The sequence below is a fragment of the Triturus cristatus genome, chromosome 3_2 (genome assembly GCF_964204655.1).
Source record: "Triturus cristatus chromosome 3_2, aTriCri1.1, whole genome shotgun sequence".
Classification (NCBI taxonomy): Eukaryota; Metazoa; Chordata; class Amphibia; order Caudata; family Salamandridae; genus Triturus; species Triturus cristatus.
This window is the reverse complement of record NC_140584.1, coordinates 672,438,978-672,459,155: the sequence shown is the minus strand read 5'-3', so window position 1 is coordinate 672,459,155 and position 20,178 is coordinate 672,438,978. Positions and strand designations below refer to the sequence as shown.

The following is a 20,178-nucleotide window of genomic DNA, read 5'->3' as shown; positions in this document are numbered from 1 at the left end:
AAATGAAGAGGCGCGTTAATTTTAGGCTCAGGCAGCAATCTTGCATCCTCCACACAAATATCACCCATAATGAACAATAATGAAATAAGAGGTACATGGATTTGCTGAAGAAAGGTCATATACATGAAGTCCCCTTTTCTTCTAGTGCTATTAAACGTTTGGAAGTTTCAGATATTACCTGTCAGTTACGTTTTCCACTACAAGATTTCTTCCTTTCAAGGCTTGCCGAATTTATCTATGGTTTGTAAAAGCTCTTTCATTTCAAGAGGGTGTAGTTGGTGCTGGTGAAAGCTGGCAGCTTCACTGCACTTGAGAGAACCCTGTGTTTTATGTTGCTGAAGATAACCGACCGCATCATGTTTCACCGTGCACCACCACCGACCGCGATGTTTCACCGTGCACCACCACCCATTGCTCCATGTTTCGCCATGCACCGCCTTCCCTTGAGTGTGCCAGGCCCTGATATCTGGGATTGATAGAGTGTACCAGCCTAGTCTCTGAGGTTAGACATGCTGCCTGATTAGCTGCTTGTGGTGGGTGTGCAGATGGACATTACTTATAGCAACCGAAAGCTGAATTGCAAATGGAATGGCTGTGTCTTCTGGTGTTTCCTGAAAGAGGTCTCCATATACTCTGAATAAATGGCCTCTCTTCTGAGATCAGGTCAGTTTGGCGATAAAAGCAACATAGAACAGTGTAGCCATGCAACAGAACTATTCATGCAAAGACTAAACCCACTTACCCAGCTGGGTGCTTGTATAAATATAAGACACTTCTTTATGTTTGACCCAAATGAAATTACAGTTAAAAAAAAAGAAGAAAAAAACGTGACAAAAATAAATATCAGAGGCAGTCTTTACTGAGCACTGACTCCATTGTGGGGGTGCAGATGAGAAGGTTCTCAGGATCACAAGAGGAGGGATGTGCAGGCAAGAGGTAGCAGATATTGGTATAGAATCATAGCTTTAGATCCTATTAGGCACACTCATACTTTCATCCTTCTGAAGCACACTTATGGACCAGTCAGAGGGACATGTGTTGACAATGTGGACCTCATAAAATACTCCCACAAAGCCTGAAAGAGGACCACAACTTTAAAGGCTCCAAGAAATTACTGAAACCCCATAATGTTCACTCTACCATTAATTTACCCTTCTCCTACTTCATGCCATCATCCTGTTCAGTATAGTCAGGTTACACGCCCTACGACCTATAGCTCCCATTGGTCAGCAGGTGCAGTGGCACTGGTGCCCAGACGCCTCAGAAGCCAACTAAGACCAGATTGTTGTATTTTACAGTTCAAACATCTCCTTCTGTGCGCTAGGTCCCATGGTGCAGCGGCGAAACCACTGTTCTCAATAACACAAAGGTAAGTGAACAGAATCAATTGTGGTGTGCATGATATGAATGGGGAGAGCTATTCTCCCATGCTTCCACTTCTACAAGTCTGTCTGCACCTCTGGGCAGTGGTCAAGTTTTAGTCCAGTCAGTAAAAAGTCTAGAGTCATATTCTGAAAGCAGTTTACTCCCTGTGCTATCTGAATTTGTCAGCTTTAATGGTCATATCATTCAAACAGATTTGTGTCAGTGTTATTCGAATTTGTTGGATGTAAATGGTGTTGATGGTAAAGTAATGTGCAATGCTTGCTGCTAGCACCATGTTGCACCAAGTTATATATTTTGCCCTAATGCTAGTGGTATTATCAATCTCCACTTTAAAATAAACGTTGAGCACCGATCAACTTCCCACTGTAAACCCACTGCATGGAGCAGCGCACTGGCAAGAGCACCAACTGCCTCTAGATGGTCGCTGGAAGAGAATACTTATATAATGTGCTTGTGCCAGGCGTCTTGGCATCTCCTACGGGGGACCAGACCCTCTTTTGGAAGGGTTGCTAGAACTCAGGTACCATGGTCCACATGTGGTTGTCATCTGAGGTTACAGCCAGGTCCAGACTGTCTCTCGGCATTTCAGTGGGCTGGCAGGGTGGGGTTGGTAACACTGCTGTGGAGGTCGGGTTGTTGCTGGGGACCTGCCGGCCAAATTCCTACTTGCAACGCTTGTAAATAAACAATGTATAAAAAAGTGGTTTTAAAGCGTGCTTTAAACGTGCTTTAGATTTAAACCATTTGTTTTTGCATTGTTTATTTAGAAGTGCTGCAAGTAGGAACATGACCAGCAGGTCCACAGCAACAAACTGGACTCCACCCTACCAGCCCACCGAAAAGCATGGTGCCCGGTCGGCCAGTCTGGCCCTGGTGTTAGTCGTGTTTTGGAACAAGATACTGAGCTACATTAAATATTTGGCTGGAGCACTGATTCTCTGCCGAGTTACCATTGGGAAGTCTACGGGGGGCAAAGATACTGATGTTGTCAATGGGAAAGATGGTCAAGGGCCTGATTAGGATCTTGGCAGATAGGATACTCCGTCACAAACGTAACGGCTAACCTGTCCGCCGTATTGCAAGTTCCATAGGATATAAGGGAATGTAATTTGGCGGACGGGATATCTGTAACCCTGTCCACCAAGATCGTAATCAGGCCTATAATCTCTCCTGCTGGCGGTCGCGGCCCATGCAGGTAAGAGCGGTGGGGCGGTGGTGCCGGGTGGGGGGCATTTCGACAGACGATGACAAGGGAAAATGAATTATTTATTTAATTTGCCCTCGTCGTTGTCTGTTGAAACCCCCCCCCCCACCTGGCCCCAAACACTCTTAGCTGCACGGGCCGCTGCTGCCTGCTGGTGGCATGTCTGTGCATTGAGGGGTTTTTGACCCCACATCATTGAGTGATTGCTGGACCAAGGTATGGAATATTTATGCTATGGAGAAGCAGTTGAGAATTGTGGATGACAAATTGGGACAGTTCGATAGGATACGGGGTCCATTTTTTTTTATGTCAGATGAATTTAAATGCCACGCATTCTGACAACGGTGTGGCCTCACATTTCCAATTCAGACATATAATAAAGACGCTAACGATGCTACGACTCTTCCCCTTTACTCAAAGGTAATTGGATCTAGTTACTTATAATCAGTGCCATTGGAAATATGGGGCAGGGTGGGGCCAAATTATGGAGCAGAGTTGACAAAATTACGCAGGAAGAAAGGGTAGCTAATGCAGCATAATATGGCACATTTTGCGATAGTATTTCTTCATTATTTTGTCATTTTTACACATTTGACACTGTCAGGTAAAAGAGTTTACCTTATTAGTGCCAATTTAATACCCAAATACAGCCATAGGCAACTGAAAGATGACCAGTTAGCCTTTAAGAAGGGCACATGCTGTGCAGGAATATGCATGGCCATGTTTTTAGTAACTTTTGATCTGCCTGAGCCAGAAACAACATTGTTGTTAAAATCTGCAGATTATGCCGCAGATGGTGGATTATGTGGTGAATCTATTAAATCCATAACTGTGCAGAAAATTCTGCGGCAGCAGAATCCCCGGTTATAATTGTCTTCACTATGGAAAACGTGACGTCTACTCATATGTACCTTATGCACTCGCACTCAAAACGCTGACATTTTCTGCTCACGTCCCACCCTCCCGTCATTATTGACACAGGTCAAAGTCACTGTATATATGAGATGTGTTTCCATACAGGTCAAACATTAACAGTTTGCTTACAAATAAGACAATTAACAGAGAGCAAAATTAAATTCATGCCGGCAGCGTTTACCGCCTACAAATTCCCAAACCACAAACACAAACCGGTTTGTGTGACATATGCACGCCATTGACACATTCAAATAGCCTGGAACTGAACTAGAACCCTGGGCACATGGCGATGTTTGATTTCAACCCATGAGATTGCATAAGGGGTGTTGAGAATATATCTCTCCTTGCTTTTCTCAGCTAAAACGCACTCGACTGAAATTAGAACTGGTGATTTTATTCCCACAAAGAAGCAACTGGCATTCTGGAGACAGATTACACTCCTTGCCCCGGTTTTAGTACAATTTGGCTTTTTCACTTGCGCCAAACTCCTGCTTCAAAAACATTTTTGCAAAATGGTAAGTGGCAAAAACTACATTTTGTACTTTTCTCTCAGTATAAATGATATATTTCGCAACAGATTGTAGTTAGAAGATACGATGTAACATTTTGCCTATACAAACTGTTCCAATGTTGGTGCAAACTTGCAGTCCGCGCTTTATGCAACACTGGTCACACCACTACACTGCATTGCGTGCTCCGGGCCCATGCCCCGTGCCACAATCTGCAGCCTGTGCATAAGGCTTCTCAGTCTTCGAAAGATTTAACAGCCGTCTCACAAATATGAATTTCCTCGCCATTAATCAGCTTTGTTTCAAGTTCTTATTCCGGAGTTCTTCTGGAGTGCATTACTGCCGAATCTACGCCAATTCTAGTAAGTGAATGTTACCCAACAGGGATATAAACCTGTCAACGCCATAGCGCCTTCTCAGGCGGAGGGAAAAAAACTGCGCCTGGCTGCTGCGGCTTAAAGAGAAACGGATCCTTCCAGGTATGTCTGTCAGCTGCGGAACCCTCTCTCTTCGAGAGCGGGCGGAGAGCATGCGTGAGGCACAGCCGTTTGGTGTAGGTAGAGCCAAGACGCGGGTTTATCATTCACGCGGGAATAACACCCACATTCGGACTTCCCTCCAGACCAGCACGGCGGCGACCGCGCCGGTGCCCGCCCCTGGCAGCAGCCTTGCCGTGGCTTTAGTGGCCAGTATTTCGACATGCTTATGCAAGCGCGCACATTAGCACTTGGACGGTGTTTGGAGGTGTGTTGCTTTCAGTGCCAACAGGTCGTCAGCTACACTGAATGAAGCCAAGGGGCCGAGGCGTGTGAACCGCCGCTTCTCCACAGCCTGCTGTGTGCGGTGCATGTTCGCCTCATGTAATAAAATATGTCTCCGGGACCTGCTAAATTCTATCTGCAGGTGTAAAAGGGGCTCCGTCGTGGGGTGAGATCATCAACTTACACAAACCTCCCCTCTCAAAAATAATCCGTAACCGTCATTCTGAAATATGTACGCGCTTGATTATTAGAATTATAACTGCTTGATAATGTATTCTGTATGTCCTCATCACTGTCGACCTTAAAGCACAATCACATCACAACATGAGCTTGAATTCCGTAAGGTGTGCACCTAGCTGCAAGGGCCACGCTTGGGTGCAAACAGGTGTTATTGTCTCCCATTTTAGATTGCAATGGGCATGGCAACTGGAAGAAGTGTAAAAGCACGTATTTGCGGTTTTGGAAATGACAACAAAGAGTCGGCGTCCTAGAGTTGCAAGTAAACTGGTCTCACAAATAGCTTCAGCCATGTATGTCCAGAACCCCATAAACTGGTTTCACCCACAAGCATATTATTGCCGCTCCTCAACACTATTCGTGTTGATGGGCAAGTGGATTGGAATCTGGCCTGAGGTTGCCCGCAGACGTCTGCAGCAACCTCTCAACCCATTGAGCTATCGCGAAACCACGTAAATTTACCCGTTTTTTATGTCTGCTATGCATTTTGGGGCAGGATAAAATATGGACATCTCTTGGATGCATTGCAGAAGTTTGCAGACATCTTGGTGTGGTGGTGTCCACACTGTCCCTCTGTACTGAGTGTGCTGATGCATGTAATTTTGAAACGTGCAAGAGATTTGAAACGCAAATAGAAACAATATGTGAGATTTCTAAAGTGCTCCTGTAATACAAGGTTGTTTGTTTCCAATTGGGTCAAATTCCAGAAGAGTGGCCATGACAGAAGCCTCTCTCCAAAAATAGTAAGACGGAGTGGGCCTGGTGCAGACAAGACACATTGTGATGTGTGTTAATGAAATGCCATCCTGTTTTCCCTCCAATCACTGTTTTGTCTATCGTATGTCAGGAACAACATGAGTGCTCCAGTCTCTATGGCCATGGGTGAGTTTGTTGGTTGCCCAACCTTTTTACCCATCCTGACATTTTAGGCCCACCTCAATGAGGTGATACTATTACCCATAATGCCCCAAAACTTTAAAATGCAGAAATTGTGTTAAAACAGCATCTATAGAAAGCTCCTACTTACAGCCATATCCATGCAGCCTTGAATCCTTTCAAACCACAGATAACATTAGCAGCCTAGCTCAGCAAGCCTTCAAAAGGATGCCAGGATAAGTGGGCATACCAGAATTCAAACCTGTGACATGAAAGCGGCACACTTATCTGAGCAGCAGGCCCACAACCCACTGAGAACTTGCCAAAGCATATAATGAATTTACATTGAACTGGAGATAACTCTGGGATGAATTCATTTGGTAAATAAGGCAGTGATTTCTTTCAATCATGGTCGCTCGACAGTCACTTACCCAAGGAGGAGTTGTCTGGGTATGACAAAGTGTGTGTTTGGCATCTGAGCATGGCATTAAAGGCCTTTCAGTTCCTCTTTCACTCTAAGTAGATTGTGTTTTGAGGGGACCATTAGCTCTGGCAGAGAACAACGTTCACATACTGTAGACTTAGTATTGGAATGCATTGCTCAAAGACCATGCAATCCGAACTCAAAAGAAGTGACCCGGTGCTGGTCACGAGCCGCGGTGCTGGGCAAACTTGGCCAACATTATTGGCTCCGAAATGTTACACGTGAAAATCTAAACCTTGATGCGAAGCAATTTTATCGTGAAATAATCAAGTTGTGCTCGTTACACAGAAAGCTTTCATCTTAGATATAAAATATGAAAATCAATCTAAAATAATGTCATTAAGCCATTCAACAGAATCTTCTTTAACAGCTTTAGTATTGAGCACATACAGAGCCCTCTTCATTTGGAAAAATACATTAATAATTCTCGCTGTGTTTGTAGCTTGATTGGAAATGTTAGCAAAACATTTCCAATGATCCCTACACCACTGATAAGAGAATATCATTTGTGTTGACCACATAGAGAAGAAAAATATGATCACATGTTTTATCTCAAAGTCATGTTCAGGGCATCTAGCGACATAGTGAATGTCGCATAAAACATGAATGTTTGCTCCTCAATTTCTCAGAATATAGTGTTCGTGAAATGAACATATGTGGGTCCCTATTTCAGATTTCATGTTAGACCATATTATGTGATCCTGCAAAGACAGGGTCTCCCCGTTCCTCAGATCCCTCTCCTGTCTGAATTTGGAGAGCTTAAATGTATTTGAAAGACCCACATAAATCACAATGTGAAATAAAGTAGATATTTACTTGTTTTTATTATTTAAAGAGTCTATAAACCTGTTCTGAATAATTTGGCTGTTTTAAACACTTGTTTATTAGGTTTTCTGACATTATCATGCGCATAAGAGGACAGAGAATTGCCACTTTCCAGTCAATAGTCAAATTCCATATTTAAAACAACCATCAGGAAGCAATGAACAAAGAAGAACAGGATGAAACACCATTTGGTTAGGGACTGTGTAAGGAAGGGGAAAGGTGGGCACCTAATCCATATATTCCCTGTCTACAGCAAAGAAACACTCGTCCGAAACCTCCTACCAAACATGCAGACACTTCTTGGTTGAAAAGGAATAAGAAAAGTTTCTTCCTGGAATGTATGGTCTACAGTGGATTGTTATTTTGTAATTCTGAGCTCCAAGATCAATAACTACACATGTTAACACACACAACATTGTGTTGTCCCAATCACCGATTAATTATAAACGGGTCAAAATGAACCGGAATGTTGAAAAGGGAATGTTAGTATTGGCAGTGACCTCATCTGTCCTCAGACCCTCAACAGAGACCGATCCCCTTGGACATAATTGCATGGAAGCGGCCAACCTTCAAGGAACACACATCTATGGTTTCAATTTACTCACTAAATTGTCAAACAAGGACAGCAGGGTTTGTAGTTTAAAAAACCACAACAGTCCATCGAGACTAAAGACTTTATTGTTTACATTTGGATCCCTGCAAACATAGGCGTTTTTCTCTCCCACACAGTCTGCCGCCGAAAGTTTCCTCAATCCACCACTTTCCAAGAGTTTATGAACAATTGATGAACACATTGGTGATAATTTAAAATTCTTTTTATTTTTCTCAGGAAACATTTTTGCTTTTCATAAACTCTTGCAGTGGAATCAATAATTGTGTGTTTCTCAGCCCTAAATGCACATGTCCCTTTTAAAACACAGGGATGTGGCTGCAAAGGTTGACTCTGTCGTAAGGCTTCCTAAGTCAAGCCGTTGACTGCTTTGTATATTTACAGAATACTAAAATTCCATGTAGGATGCCATGTTTTTGCCAAAACACTGCATGGACTGCAAAAGAAATTTCTCACACACTTATTTGCAAAGCAAGATCATAGCAGAATGTCACAATCGCAAACGTTTGAAAGGGAGAACTGGAAATGGGAGGTTAACGATGTTTGCCTGTTTTTATATTTTAAAAAATCCATCCTTACAGTTGATGTCATTAAACGTTGAGCGAAGGCATCTATGCAACACTTCAGCTCCTGCACCAGAACCAGCTCTACAAACATTCTGTTCAAAAACAGATGTCAAAACTGCCCAAAAATAACAGAAATAAAATCAGTATCAATTGGACGTGGAGGCTACCACTTTTGTTCTGCATTCTTTCTAGATTTATAATATTTCATTACTTTCCTCCAGAAGAAATAAACTATTTTTTCCATGCAGTCAAGAGTCTGCATTTTATTTTCTGTAGAAAGGAAAAACTGTGTCTTCCATGATTTAGGGGGGAAACAGCCTAAAAAGCATTAAAATGTGTATGTGGTAATCCAAAATAATGCAGTTTATTCAATTTCTCCTGTGCAGAGGAAATATTAAATATCTGATTAGTTTCTCCCAAATGCAACTCTTCTGCTTTATGTGGCAATGAATGGATCTGTGAAAAAGGCGACTTTTCAAAATCTTAAAAAAAATCATCCAGAAAGTTCGACCTTGTGTTTGAGTTTGACAAACATCCCAAATGAGGAGAATGCGGTAGGCGGTGGGAGTGTGGTGAATGACTCTACATGTTGATAGCATGGCAAGAGTTCATCCTGCTCCCACTTTGTGTCTAATGAACACTCCGGGGACACGTATAATGCAAACGATGGTCTTCTGAGGCTTGCCCAAGAGCAGGACGTGGGCAACCAATGTCAAACTTATTGACATTTTAGGAGACCATTTTCATGTTGTTAAAGCTGTTGCTTCTCTTGTGAGAATGAATCACACATGATCGTTTCAAGGAAAGTGGAGCCCTAAATTATGATCTGGGCTTGAACAAAGCTCTTGGGCACTGTGGCAGAATCTTGTTGTAGGTTCTTTTAGTGTCTATTCTCCAGAAACATCAAACCCATATTTCCATATCCCTCACTTGCAGTAGAGAACTCCTCTTAAAATGAAAGCCCTGTGGAACCTCTGAGATAGTGTGATTAAAATATAGCATGTTTTGTTTGATCTTTGCCATCTCTGCTAAAGGAGATCTGTCCCCCGCGATGGCAGCATTAAGTTAAGGGTAAACGTGCCATCTGCCTCATGGGAACTGCTATGAGACCACCATCGTAGTTCCTCTGTATGGGGAACTGAATAACCACTTTGAGCTGTATACATTGGCGAAAGCAAACCCAGAGCAATACAGTTCTCCTCCAACATCACATTTTTATATTTTATAACACATGCTGTGCTTTGGATACTGCTGGGTTCGACACATTTAATATGTTGGAAGGGGTGCACTTCAAAGAGTCAACAAACTACATTCAATTGTGCAAAATTCCAACACAGCTCTATACCCTCAGAGAACCCCAGAAGCCCAATGTTTCCAATATTTAATCAAAATAGTAAAATCTTAACTGCACTCCCAGAAATATAGTAGCCACTAAGCAACTGCATTGTTTTGGTTGTCGTTACTTACACTTTATGCAGAGGAGTTGGCCTAATGGCTAGGGTGGTCGACCTCGAATCTGGTGGAACTGGGTTTGAGTCTCGGCAATGACGCTGAACAACCTGTGATTCTGGGCAAATCACTAAATTTCCCCCGTGCCTAACAAAAATGAATGTGTCCTCATGTAATGCAACTGGTGCTATGTAAGCGCTTTGATACCCGATACCTTCGGGTCAAGTTCGCACTATATAAAACTCTGTAAAAAAAATTTATATTTCCAATACATATCATGCTTTCATGCTGTTCTCTAGATCTATGTATTTTATAAGCAATTGTAACGTGCTGGGAGTATGACATCTAATAAGATTAATTATTTATTTGGAAATTATTCACTTAAGTCTAATATGAACATATGGATCTTAATTTGACAAATATGTCATTAAATTTAATATTGATCAAACAAATTAAGTTTCTTGGTCATATTTAATAAACATAATTATATTGCAATGTAGTTGCAAGTACTTCATGTGCAATAGCAATCTGTAAATAATATATATACTTTATGAACGTTGAATTACAATTTAGGCCTAGTTTTTTTTAACGCAATACAGTAGGTCGCATAACTGCAGCTACCGGATGCCTTTGCTACTGTCAATAAATATTTGGGTGACAGTGACTAAAGACGCAATCCTTGCCTCTCAATGCGGAGTTCCAATTCATAGGAATGTCTTATTTTCCCCAGCAGGGCAAGCAGATGACGAAGTGACTGAATTCTTCTGTGATTTTAAACATATCATGTCTCCATTGATGTCTAAATTAAAATATATCGACTTCTTTAAAAGTGGTAAAAAAACAGGAAAATGCATAAATTGAACTGTATCTGAAGATTGCTACCTCTTTTTGTTCTCAGCCTGCTACAGCTGCTAATGCCTCAATAAGAATGCCACCCGTTTTTGTTCTCATCCTGCTACAACTGTTAATGTCTAAAGTTGATAAAACCCAATAAAAATGGTTTAATCATAAACAGGAAAATATATTATAAATGCAATAACATGAAATGTAATATCAACAAGTGTTAGAGCAATTATAAGTTTTGGGACAAAATCTAGAAGCAAATAGTTGTCGCTTCTGCACACCTGTGGTATAGTACAAGTTTTTAATAAAGCCACACTATAGAAAAATGTAGCCCTGAGCTTGGCAAACATGAGTCCTGTTCTTAATACATTACTAGTAACAGAGACCATGGGCATATCTTCTGATGTAACATAACCAGGTCTCAAAGATGTAAGTCAGACACACAAAGCTGTGAACACACTTTTTATATTTAAAAAAAAAAGAAAAAAAAAAGAAAATGTTGTCCCATCCCTGGTGGCTGAAGGTTTGTGGCCACAGAGACACAGAGTAAAACAACAGGTGGAAAGGTTTTTTTATTCACCATGATCATGTTTTTTTTTTTTATAGAACATGCCTTTTAGAGAATATTGAATGACTTTCATAACAAGATGAAGTCCAAATCAAGGACAAAGAAAAAAGAGTGTGAGACATTTCCTCAGATTTCTTAGTATCATCAATGGAAGAGTAAAACGTATCAGACTATCTGTCCACCGCCTTCTTTTCTCGAGGCAGACTCCCAGGTACATAGTTTTAAAGCGTTCATTCTCTGGGTTACTATTAAATGTAAGTCAGATGATATCCAAAGAGAGTTCCATAATCTGGAACTCGCAATGACAAAAAGCCAGCTTCTTTTGATGATAAGCCATATTGCAGGATTTTTTTTTAAGTCTGTGAGTTAGCTGTTTTAAGGATTATATTGGGATATCTTTGGAGGCTTTAGGTATCATCTATAGGGGTCTGTCTTCATAACAATTATGACCTACAGTCTTTTACATTCAGATAAACTAACTTGAGCGCATGTCCTTTTTCCATGACTAAGTTTATCCTACAACTGAAAACTGAGTAAATCACTTCTAAGGTAGGAATAAGATAAAATAACTTACAGAAAAAGCCTTTATGAGTTGGAAACACTACAGATCTGCCTCACCAATAGCATGTGGTCCACTGGCTGAGTTGTGTATTATGGATTCCACAGACACTCATTTTAACCCTAGATTCAAAGATAGCCACACTGAATGATTCTAAGAAAATCCCTTATTTTAGCAGCTTCTCTGTAAAAACTGACACCTCTTATAAGAAGGCTATTCCCCAGTATTAAAAACTTGAATAAACTATTAGGCATCTACAAGAGACCTGTATAACATCACCCAATGTCATGCTGTGATTCGCCAGCATTTCAGTGGAGAGGGTGATGTGTTTCCCTGCAGTTCAGGCAGCACTCGTCAGGTAGGGGACGACTTCTGTTCACTTAGCCTGATGTTCTGTCTAGAGTTGTAGTCAAAATGTTCATTTTGTCTAGTGTGTGGTATCTTACATGGTAATGCTTTTTGTGTTGTGTTTAATTATGCATTTGTGCACGTGTCTGTATACCATATGATTTTTTATTTTTATTATGATCCTCCTGCTTTCATTAATACACACAAGGGAGCAAAAACTCTTCTTAGGGGTGAATGACCCTAGACTGCAAGAATGAAATCATTGTCTAATCTCTCTCGCTCTCCCTATCTCTCTCTCTCTCTCTCTCTCTCTCTCACACACACACACACAAAACACACAAATCCCCTCAAACACCGACATATACATAAACATACACAATAACACATATCCATACACACACACTCAAACACACACATACACACATACGCAATAACACATACCCAAAAATATACACACACACACATGCTCTTTCTACCCCAGGATTCATGCCTTTATGGGTGGCCGAGGTCTGTTTGGCATAGAAGTCGAAAATGAGGAGTGGGCAATAATATTTAAATTCCGAATAGAAAAACAAAATGCTCCGTCGAAAACTTTTCAAAAGGAAAACTCAAACCACAGCAGTAAATCGCTAGAAAAAAATGAGTGACGAAAGTAGAAAAAGTGCTGGTGGCAATCTATAACTATGCCGCCGTGGGTTTGTAACAGAGCGCTCGCGTGCGACACGTATAAAGCTCCCAATACGCTCGATGTTCCCAATAATAATCGTTTTGCCGCCGGAGCCGGGCAGCTTCTGTGAGCTGTAAAGAAGCGGTGACCGCTCATTGCTGTGTATTTCCTCTGCCTCAGCTTTAGATCAGCTGGCACGGGCCAGCAGTGACCCCGTGCCCTGCGGGGTGCACACAGACCTCGGTGGCAGACACGTGAACCCTGTAAAGAGCCTTGGTGCCACTGGCTGCAAACGAGTAATTTCAAAGTGTTCTGAGTCCCCTGCAGGATTGGTAGCTTCATTTAATGATGAGCGGCATATGTCCTGGGGGAGGAATCCGTGTTAAGTACCCAGTGACTACCTACACGAGTTCATGTACATTGAGTGTGCGTGTAAATGTCATTCATGAGCACCTCCCAGAACCCTAATAGAAGCGCAACGATCCTGGACGTATGTGAGACCCCCTATGGAAGGTTTGATACAATATCTCCCCCTCTTCTCTGGCATAAGCCAGGCACGCGAGTCCTGGCGGCTCCGCATCCGGACCACCGTTCCCTGGATGGTTCAGGTGGCAGGACGCCGTCCTGGCGGTGCTCCTGAATCTCGGCGGACCCTTTCGGCCTGTTCTTCTTGAGCCATCCAGGCCACGAGCGTGCGCGTGCGCAATAATAGCCTCTGGAGAAGGGCCGGCCCGCTCCTGCCCAACGCAGGGGGTCTTTTTTTCTTGCCAAATCTCTCTATCGCGCCAAATTAACAGCCTTTACCAGAAAAGCACCCGACTATTCTAAAAAGAAATGCGATGCGCAGTTTATTCTATGCATCAACTTCGCAAAGCCACTGCGCACGCCAGAATAAAATGCAGGTTTTGCACATGTACAATTTTTTTTTCGGCGCAGATTGTAGTTGATGGCGGTATAAAAAAAACAGGTGCGGACTTATTTTAAGTTTTGTACAAACGTAGAGCGAGAGTTCAGAATTACAATTACGCACCACTGTTAATAGTTTTTAAACACAGAACTCCCGTTACTGTGACTGAGAAAAAATGCATTCACCGAAGTAATATTAAAGTTTATGCGCCGATATGAATGCGTCGTTTAAAATGGTGCTCCCTAAATTAAAAATGTATTTGTTTGGTGGAGTTTTGAACTTTTTAAATACATATAGTTTGCCTGCTTGCGTGTATGTTTTAAACAGCACTCGCCGACGCCGCGAGTCACCGCCGACAGAATTTCTATAACAAGGGGTAAGGGAAGACTGACTGCTTCCCCTCTCTCTCTCTCGAAGGAGAGAGAGAGAGAGAGAGAGAGAGAGAGAGAGAGAGAGAGAGAGAGAGAGTCTACGAAAACCGAGACCGCCCATGACCCCGTTGCGAATGCTCTGCTCGTTTCCCACACATTGGAAGGGGCCGCGGTTGTGAGACAAACACACCTGAATTCTAGCGCTGGGTTTCCCACTTGACCCTATTGACAGAGTTCTAGTCATTCCAATCTCTTTGTGTCTCCATGAGCTAAGAAGACCAATGTAATAGCGCTTAGAAACAGGCGAACACCTAAAGGACTACTGTGTTAAAACAGGCGGGCATATTAACTCACACATCACACAAGCAGCGCGTTGTTTGTTTAGCAGTTCTCAAAAAACGCAAGGGTTGCTACAAGCATGAGATCTCTGGGCCACTCTGAGCGCTTGGAAGGGCCCCGGGTCTACCTAAGCGCTGTGCGAGTAGACAATAACAGAACATCAGAGGAAAGAGACAGCTCGCAAAGGAAACAAACCACCTCGCATCGTATGTGAGGCAGGGAAGCACTCAAAGAGTGGCGCCGTCTATAGGAACAGCTAGCTGTGGCATGGACCTGCCAGCTCCATGCTTGGGGCAGTGACAGGTGCCCACACAATGCCACCCACTCCGCTGGGAGCCGGAGGCTAGGGGTGGGGAGATTACCAGCCTGCGTCGCACTTCCTGTAGTGTAGCCCTGCAGACACACAAACACAGCTTCGGCACATGGACCTTGGCACCTCCATCCGCCCGGCTGCTCTTTGTTTTTAGGTTGGTGCTTTGCAAGGGCCTCAAGGCGCCTCGAGAGACTTACCTGCCAGGGACTTGTTGATGGCGCCGTTGGGCCGGCCCCGGGCCCCGGTGGGGCTGCCGTTCTGCTCCAGCCGGGGCGCCTTGAGCGGGGGAGGGCCCCGGCCCTCGGGGCTGCTGCTGCTCCGCCGCTCCGGGCTCTCCCTCAAGCAGGGGCTCTGGCTGTCGCTTCTCCGCTCCATGGTGGGGCTCCTCAGAGGAGGCACCTTCGCCCCCGGCAGGTCGCAGTAGAAGGAGCAGGGGCCTAGTGGGGAAGAGGAGAGGCAGTCAGCGCACGCACGCTCACCCAGTCTGCGACATCATATTAAAAATAATAATAAAATAACTTCAGCAGCGCCATCGTTAATAATTGGACCAATTTTAATAATTAAATTAGTAGCCGTAATAATACTAATGTTGATAATTATATGTGTTCTCATTGTGATGATTTCTATTACAATAATAATGTGTGTGTTGCTTATACCGCTTCACCACTTTGTCTGACTAAACATAAAGCTCGGCGGATTGTATGAGCAATGGAGTGCACTCACTGCACTGCAACCCATAACTGGGGAGTTTGGGGGGGGGGGGGGGGGGTGTCTGAATTTACTGAACAATAAGCTTGAACTGCTTTTTCAGTGAAAAAAAAACATGCATGCGGGAATTGATGATCAGTCTTCGGGCTCCTGAACAGCAGATTTTGCACAAGATGAAACCTGCGACCTGGAGTTTGCACGCAGATTTCTGCAGCAGCGTCAAGGATCAATAACCCACTGAGCTGCCATTCCACCCAGATTGCGCAGCGCGGGCCCCGTGCACGAGCGAGCAAAGGCACATACGCGTGAGAGGCGGGTCTAGCGCTTGGCGCCTTGAGTTTGGTTTAAGCACTGGTGCGAAACACTGAGAACTAGAAATAGAAAACGTACTCTAGTCAGAGTACGCTAGATAGAAGTCGACCTCGGAAGCAGTTCAACGGGTGAATGTTTAGGACAAGAAGCCCAGGTGAATAGAAAGGATGTGTGCGGGACTGTTGGAGGCACTACACGCTACCTCACGTGAATCACCACAATCTCTGCCCAGGTGAAAATACTGGCTGCGCAGAGGAAGCTCTCGCCCAGTCTCATGACACCCCCCCCCCCCCCCCCCCCCCCGGGAAGTTAGGTGACACTTCCCAGGTCTGCGTCACATCCACCTTCAGAGACCGGCGGCGGCGCAGCGAGGACTCTTGTTTTCATTGGATATAGACACGGGGTGGAGGGGGCGGCATGAAGCCCCAACCGCCAGCTGCTGAGGCGCAGAAACCTGCCGGGCTTTACGTGCAAGTCACCTTAAAGCCATAGAGAAGAGATACACGATGGGCAGTCCGGTTACTTAATAACCCCTCATCGGCCATCGCTGCCTGCACTCCGACAGATAAGCACCAATAAAAACCGCCGCCCCCGGTGCTCTCAGAAGTCCCTTTCGCGGCCTTCGTGCAAGTGTTTATTGTTACAAAAAGAGGCGTCTCGCTGTCACTGACTGTGCAGGACGCGGAGTCCACCAGAGCGTCCCGTTTCATTCACCTGAATACAGTCCTGCTTCAAGCACGTGTTGTGCGCCGACCCGAACTTCCAGTGCACTTGGCTGTGTGCACTGCACTGACGCGGCACACTCCACAGAGGTGGTCCCGCGGGTGGGTTACCTAATGTCGGACACATGAGGTGGAGGTATATTTGCACACCCGCATTTGCTAAGCTCTGTGATCCTGGGCACATTGCCATATCACACGTTGACACGGTTTCCTTATTTGCTGAAAGCGAAGCGCTTACATGCCGTCTAAACACCACTTTTGGGTGCATATGCAGATCCACGCATAAGACCATCTGCCGTTTTACGGCCAGCTCACCCTCACACACGAGTAACGAGGGTCCAATAAGCTTTTTTTCCTCAACAAAAGAATAGTACTTTCCTATTGTAGGCTTACAGCGTTTTAAGCGCCCTGAATAGCTCGAATGGTTGCCTGCAGGCGCTATCGGACTTATTTTCAGTGCATGCATAAATGGATTGATGAATACATAAAACGTGTGCCGTGGTGAACCTGATGTGAAGTCGTAACTGAAAGGAAAGCGTCGGCCATCTGGGAGGGCAGGCTGAAAGCACAGCGCCTGTACGTGCAGGGCACCGCTCGGTTAAGGAGAGGTTGCGGGAGCCACTTACTTCTCACGGTCTGTCTGAAGACTGGCTGCGAGGGCGGGATGCTCTGTCCATGGGTCACGAGTATTGAATCCAGGGCTAGAACTTTATCGACCCCCCGCCCGCAGTTCCTCTCCGAGGCCGGCTCCTTCCTCCTCGGCTCTGGCTCCAGGCTCCGCGCTTGCCTCTCCAAGGATGCCCGCCGAGCTCGCCCTGCCCCTGCAAGCTGGTCCTTTGACTACTGGCACAGAGATGGCGAAGATGATGATGGAGGGCTTCAGCTGGCCAGACTGGCAGAAAAGAGGGAGGGGTCAGGAGGGACTCAGGTCAGCACCTACTGAGGGGGCGGGGGTTCTCTCACACCTCACAGGGACACCACAGCGAGACAAACTGACAGCAAGAGGACAGGAAACTGGACAGGGTGCACAAAGGGCAGTGCGGGGTGGTGCGGTGCCCACAAGCGCTGAGAGCGGTATGCATGTGTCAGTCCCTCGCAATGCCGCTCTGTGTGTGCCAGCAGGAGGAACCGCGGCTGAGAGGGAGACGGTGAGAGCGGGCGGAGGGAGGGAGGGGGCGCGAGGAGAGAGAGAGAGAGCAGAGGCAAAGACGGGCAGAGAGATAGAACCAGAGGGACGGGGGAGGAGGAGTGGGAGACGGAGGAGGAAGGATAGAAGCACGGGAGGGGTGGAGGGTGTACGGGAGGGTGAGAGGCAGAGAGTGAGAGAGGTGAGAGAAAGAAGCAGAAAGGGAGGGGCCAGGAAGGGGTGGGGAGAAAGGGGCGGAGGGGCGCAGAAGAGTGTGTTAGGCAGACGGGGGGAGAGGAGAAGGCGAACGGGAAGAGTGAAAGGACTGGGGGAGCACAGGCTGACGGGGCAGAAGAGAGGGATGGGGACATAGAGTCGAGAAAAGAAAGGGAAGCAGACGGGGGTCAGGCAGAGGGAAAGGGGCGGGGGAGACTAGAAGGGTGAGAACGGCAGTGACAGGAGATAGGCAGGAATAGAGAGGAAGGGAGAAAGCGAAAGGGAAACAGAAAGGGGAAAGACTGGAAGGAGAGTGTGGTCAGAATTTTTTTTTTGGGGGGGGGGGCAGAGGATGGGGATGGTCTGGGGGACGGGATGGGCGTGTTGGGCTCCCACGGGGCCTGGGTGGCAGAAGAAATACAGGCCTGAGTGAAGGCATACACTCAGGGGGGGAATGGGGCTGACCGGAAGCGACGAGGCAGCACGAGGATAGATGGACTGACTAAGAAACGGGGAGAGTTGGCGTGCTCCGCAGGAGACAGGTATGGCAAGGACAGGGGTGACCATTAGAGCACAGCAATCAGCAAGGAGACCGCGTACAAATAGAGAAACACTTGAGAGTGGGCGAGAGAGAGAGAGCACCACCAGGCGAGTCCACTCCAGACGAAGAGGCGCAGCCCAGAGAGAGGCCGGCACTGAGGAGAGAGTGCAGCTGAGTCCGAGAGGAGAGACGCCGCTGCCGACAGGGGCCTTGCAGGAGGAGCTCTCTGGTCGAAGCACGAGAAGCCCCACAGAGACAGGCTGAAAGAGAGTGCAGCCGCTCGAAGACTCCGACAAAGCTGCACATGGCGCAGGAGCAAGAGCGGAGCCGAGGCTGACTCGTGAGAGACTGCCACAGAGTGTCACCTGAGAGCGGGCAGAAAATACTGCTTCACACAGGAGAGCACGGCGACTGTCAAATGAGAGGCAGCAACAGAGAGGAGAGACATGCGAATGACACAGGTAAGACTTCAACACAGAGTGTGTCTGAGACTGACAGTGGGAAGACGGAAGCGTTTAGAAGAGAGCTGACACCGAAGAGACTGTAGCAACGAAGAGAGGCTGAGGCTGACACTGAGGAGAGGGCTGAGACTGGCGCTGCAGAGACTGTAGCACTGAGGAGGGGGCTGAGACTGACACTGAAGAGACTGTAGCACTGAGGAGGGGGCTGAGACTGACGCTGCAGAGACTGTAGCACTGAGGAGGGGGCTGAGACTGACGCTGCAGAGACTGTAGCACTGAGGAGGAGGGGGCTGAGGCTGACACTGCAGAGACTGTAGCACGGAGGAGAGGGCAGAGACTGTAGCACGGAGGAGAGGGCAGAGACTGTGGCACTGAGGAGAGGGCTGAGACTGTGGCACTGAGGAGAGGGCTGAGACTGACACTGCAGAGACGGTAACCATGATGAGAGGGCTGAGACTGACAGGGCAGAGACTGCAACAAAGTAGAGATGGCAAGGGGAGAGTAAAGGGCTCGTTGCTTGCACGGGGTCGACTGCACGGCGGCGGCAGAGTGAGATGGCCCTGGGGCTGCGGTGCGAGAGATGAGAGAGGCTCCGAGGAGAGCAGAGACGGGGTCAGGGGCATGCAGAGCACCGGTGCACACATGGAGACTGATGCAGGGACAGGCAGCACCAGGGTTACAGGCAGAGTGAAACAAGATGAGTGAGTGAGACAACGAGCTGTGCAGGGTAAACATCAGCAAAGGAATTCGGTGTGAGACGGCCAGGAGCAGAAGAGTGAGACTGGGTTGGCGCGTGGCCCGCCACGACCAGAAAGAGACAGATTCACACGAGACCAGAGTTGCAGACTGAGGCAGAGGAGGGGTGCAGACTGAGGCAGAGGAGGGGTGCAGACTGAGACAGAGGACTGTCGATGCTGAGTGAGACAGATCCTGAGAGGTTCAGAGTAGGGATCAAACAGGAGAGAAGTGTTGAGGATCAGAGAGAAGCAGAGTGACGCCGAGACTGAGTGCGATGTTTGAGACGGTACCACACAGCCTGGGGGGAGAAAAGGCCAGGCAGGTGCGGGGCAAGGGGAGTTACAGTGAGAAAGTGGAGAAGAATGTGACGGGGCCGTTGGAGAGTATAGCGAGAACGGAACAATATGGTGCAAGAGAGCTGAAAACGAGTCAGGGCGAGAGGCAGTCGTGCACGCAGAGATAGACCCGGAAGGTGCAGATTTACAGATGCGGGGTGAGAAAGTGACACAGAATGAGAGGAGTCCCGCGAGAGGAAGAACCGGAGTGGAGTGTGAGGCACAAGGATGCAGCTGTGGAGTCAAACAAGACCAGAGAGGTGCAGAGAGCAACCGGAGAGA

The 20,178-nt window shown here is 46.3% G+C and overlaps 1 protein-coding gene and 1 long non-coding RNA gene across 6 annotated transcripts in view; one reads left to right on the top strand and one right to left on the bottom strand.

Moving 5' to 3' along the window:
* The window catches only part of SATB2 (SATB homeobox 2), a 390,132-nt gene extending 372,425 nt beyond the window's left edge, over nucleotides 1-17,707 (bottom strand). For 2 of the 4 annotated variants that reach the window (XM_085648674.1, XM_085648676.1), the window contains exons 1-2: nucleotides 17,106-17,707; nucleotides 14,935-15,174 (exon numbers count right to left, since the gene is read on the bottom strand). In XM_085648674.1, coding sequence (XP_085504800.1) covers nucleotides 14,935-15,112 — 178 coding nt within the window. In that variant the 5' untranslated portion in view covers nucleotides 15,113-15,174; nucleotides 17,106-17,707. The remainder of the gene's footprint in view (nucleotides 1-14,934; nucleotides 15,175-17,105) is intronic. The other 2 variants (XM_085648677.1, XM_085648675.1) reach the window with 2 other exon arrangements.
* Nucleotides 17,708-18,218: 511 nt separating this feature from the next.
* LOC146857938 (uncharacterized) overlaps nucleotides 18,219-20,178 on the top strand; it is a 70,877-nt gene continuing 68,917 nt past the window's right edge. For both annotated transcript variants that reach the window (XR_014979631.1, XR_014979630.1), the window contains exon 1: nucleotides 18,219-18,823. This is a non-coding gene — a long non-coding RNA (uncharacterized LOC146857938). The remainder of the gene's footprint in view (nucleotides 18,824-20,178) is intronic.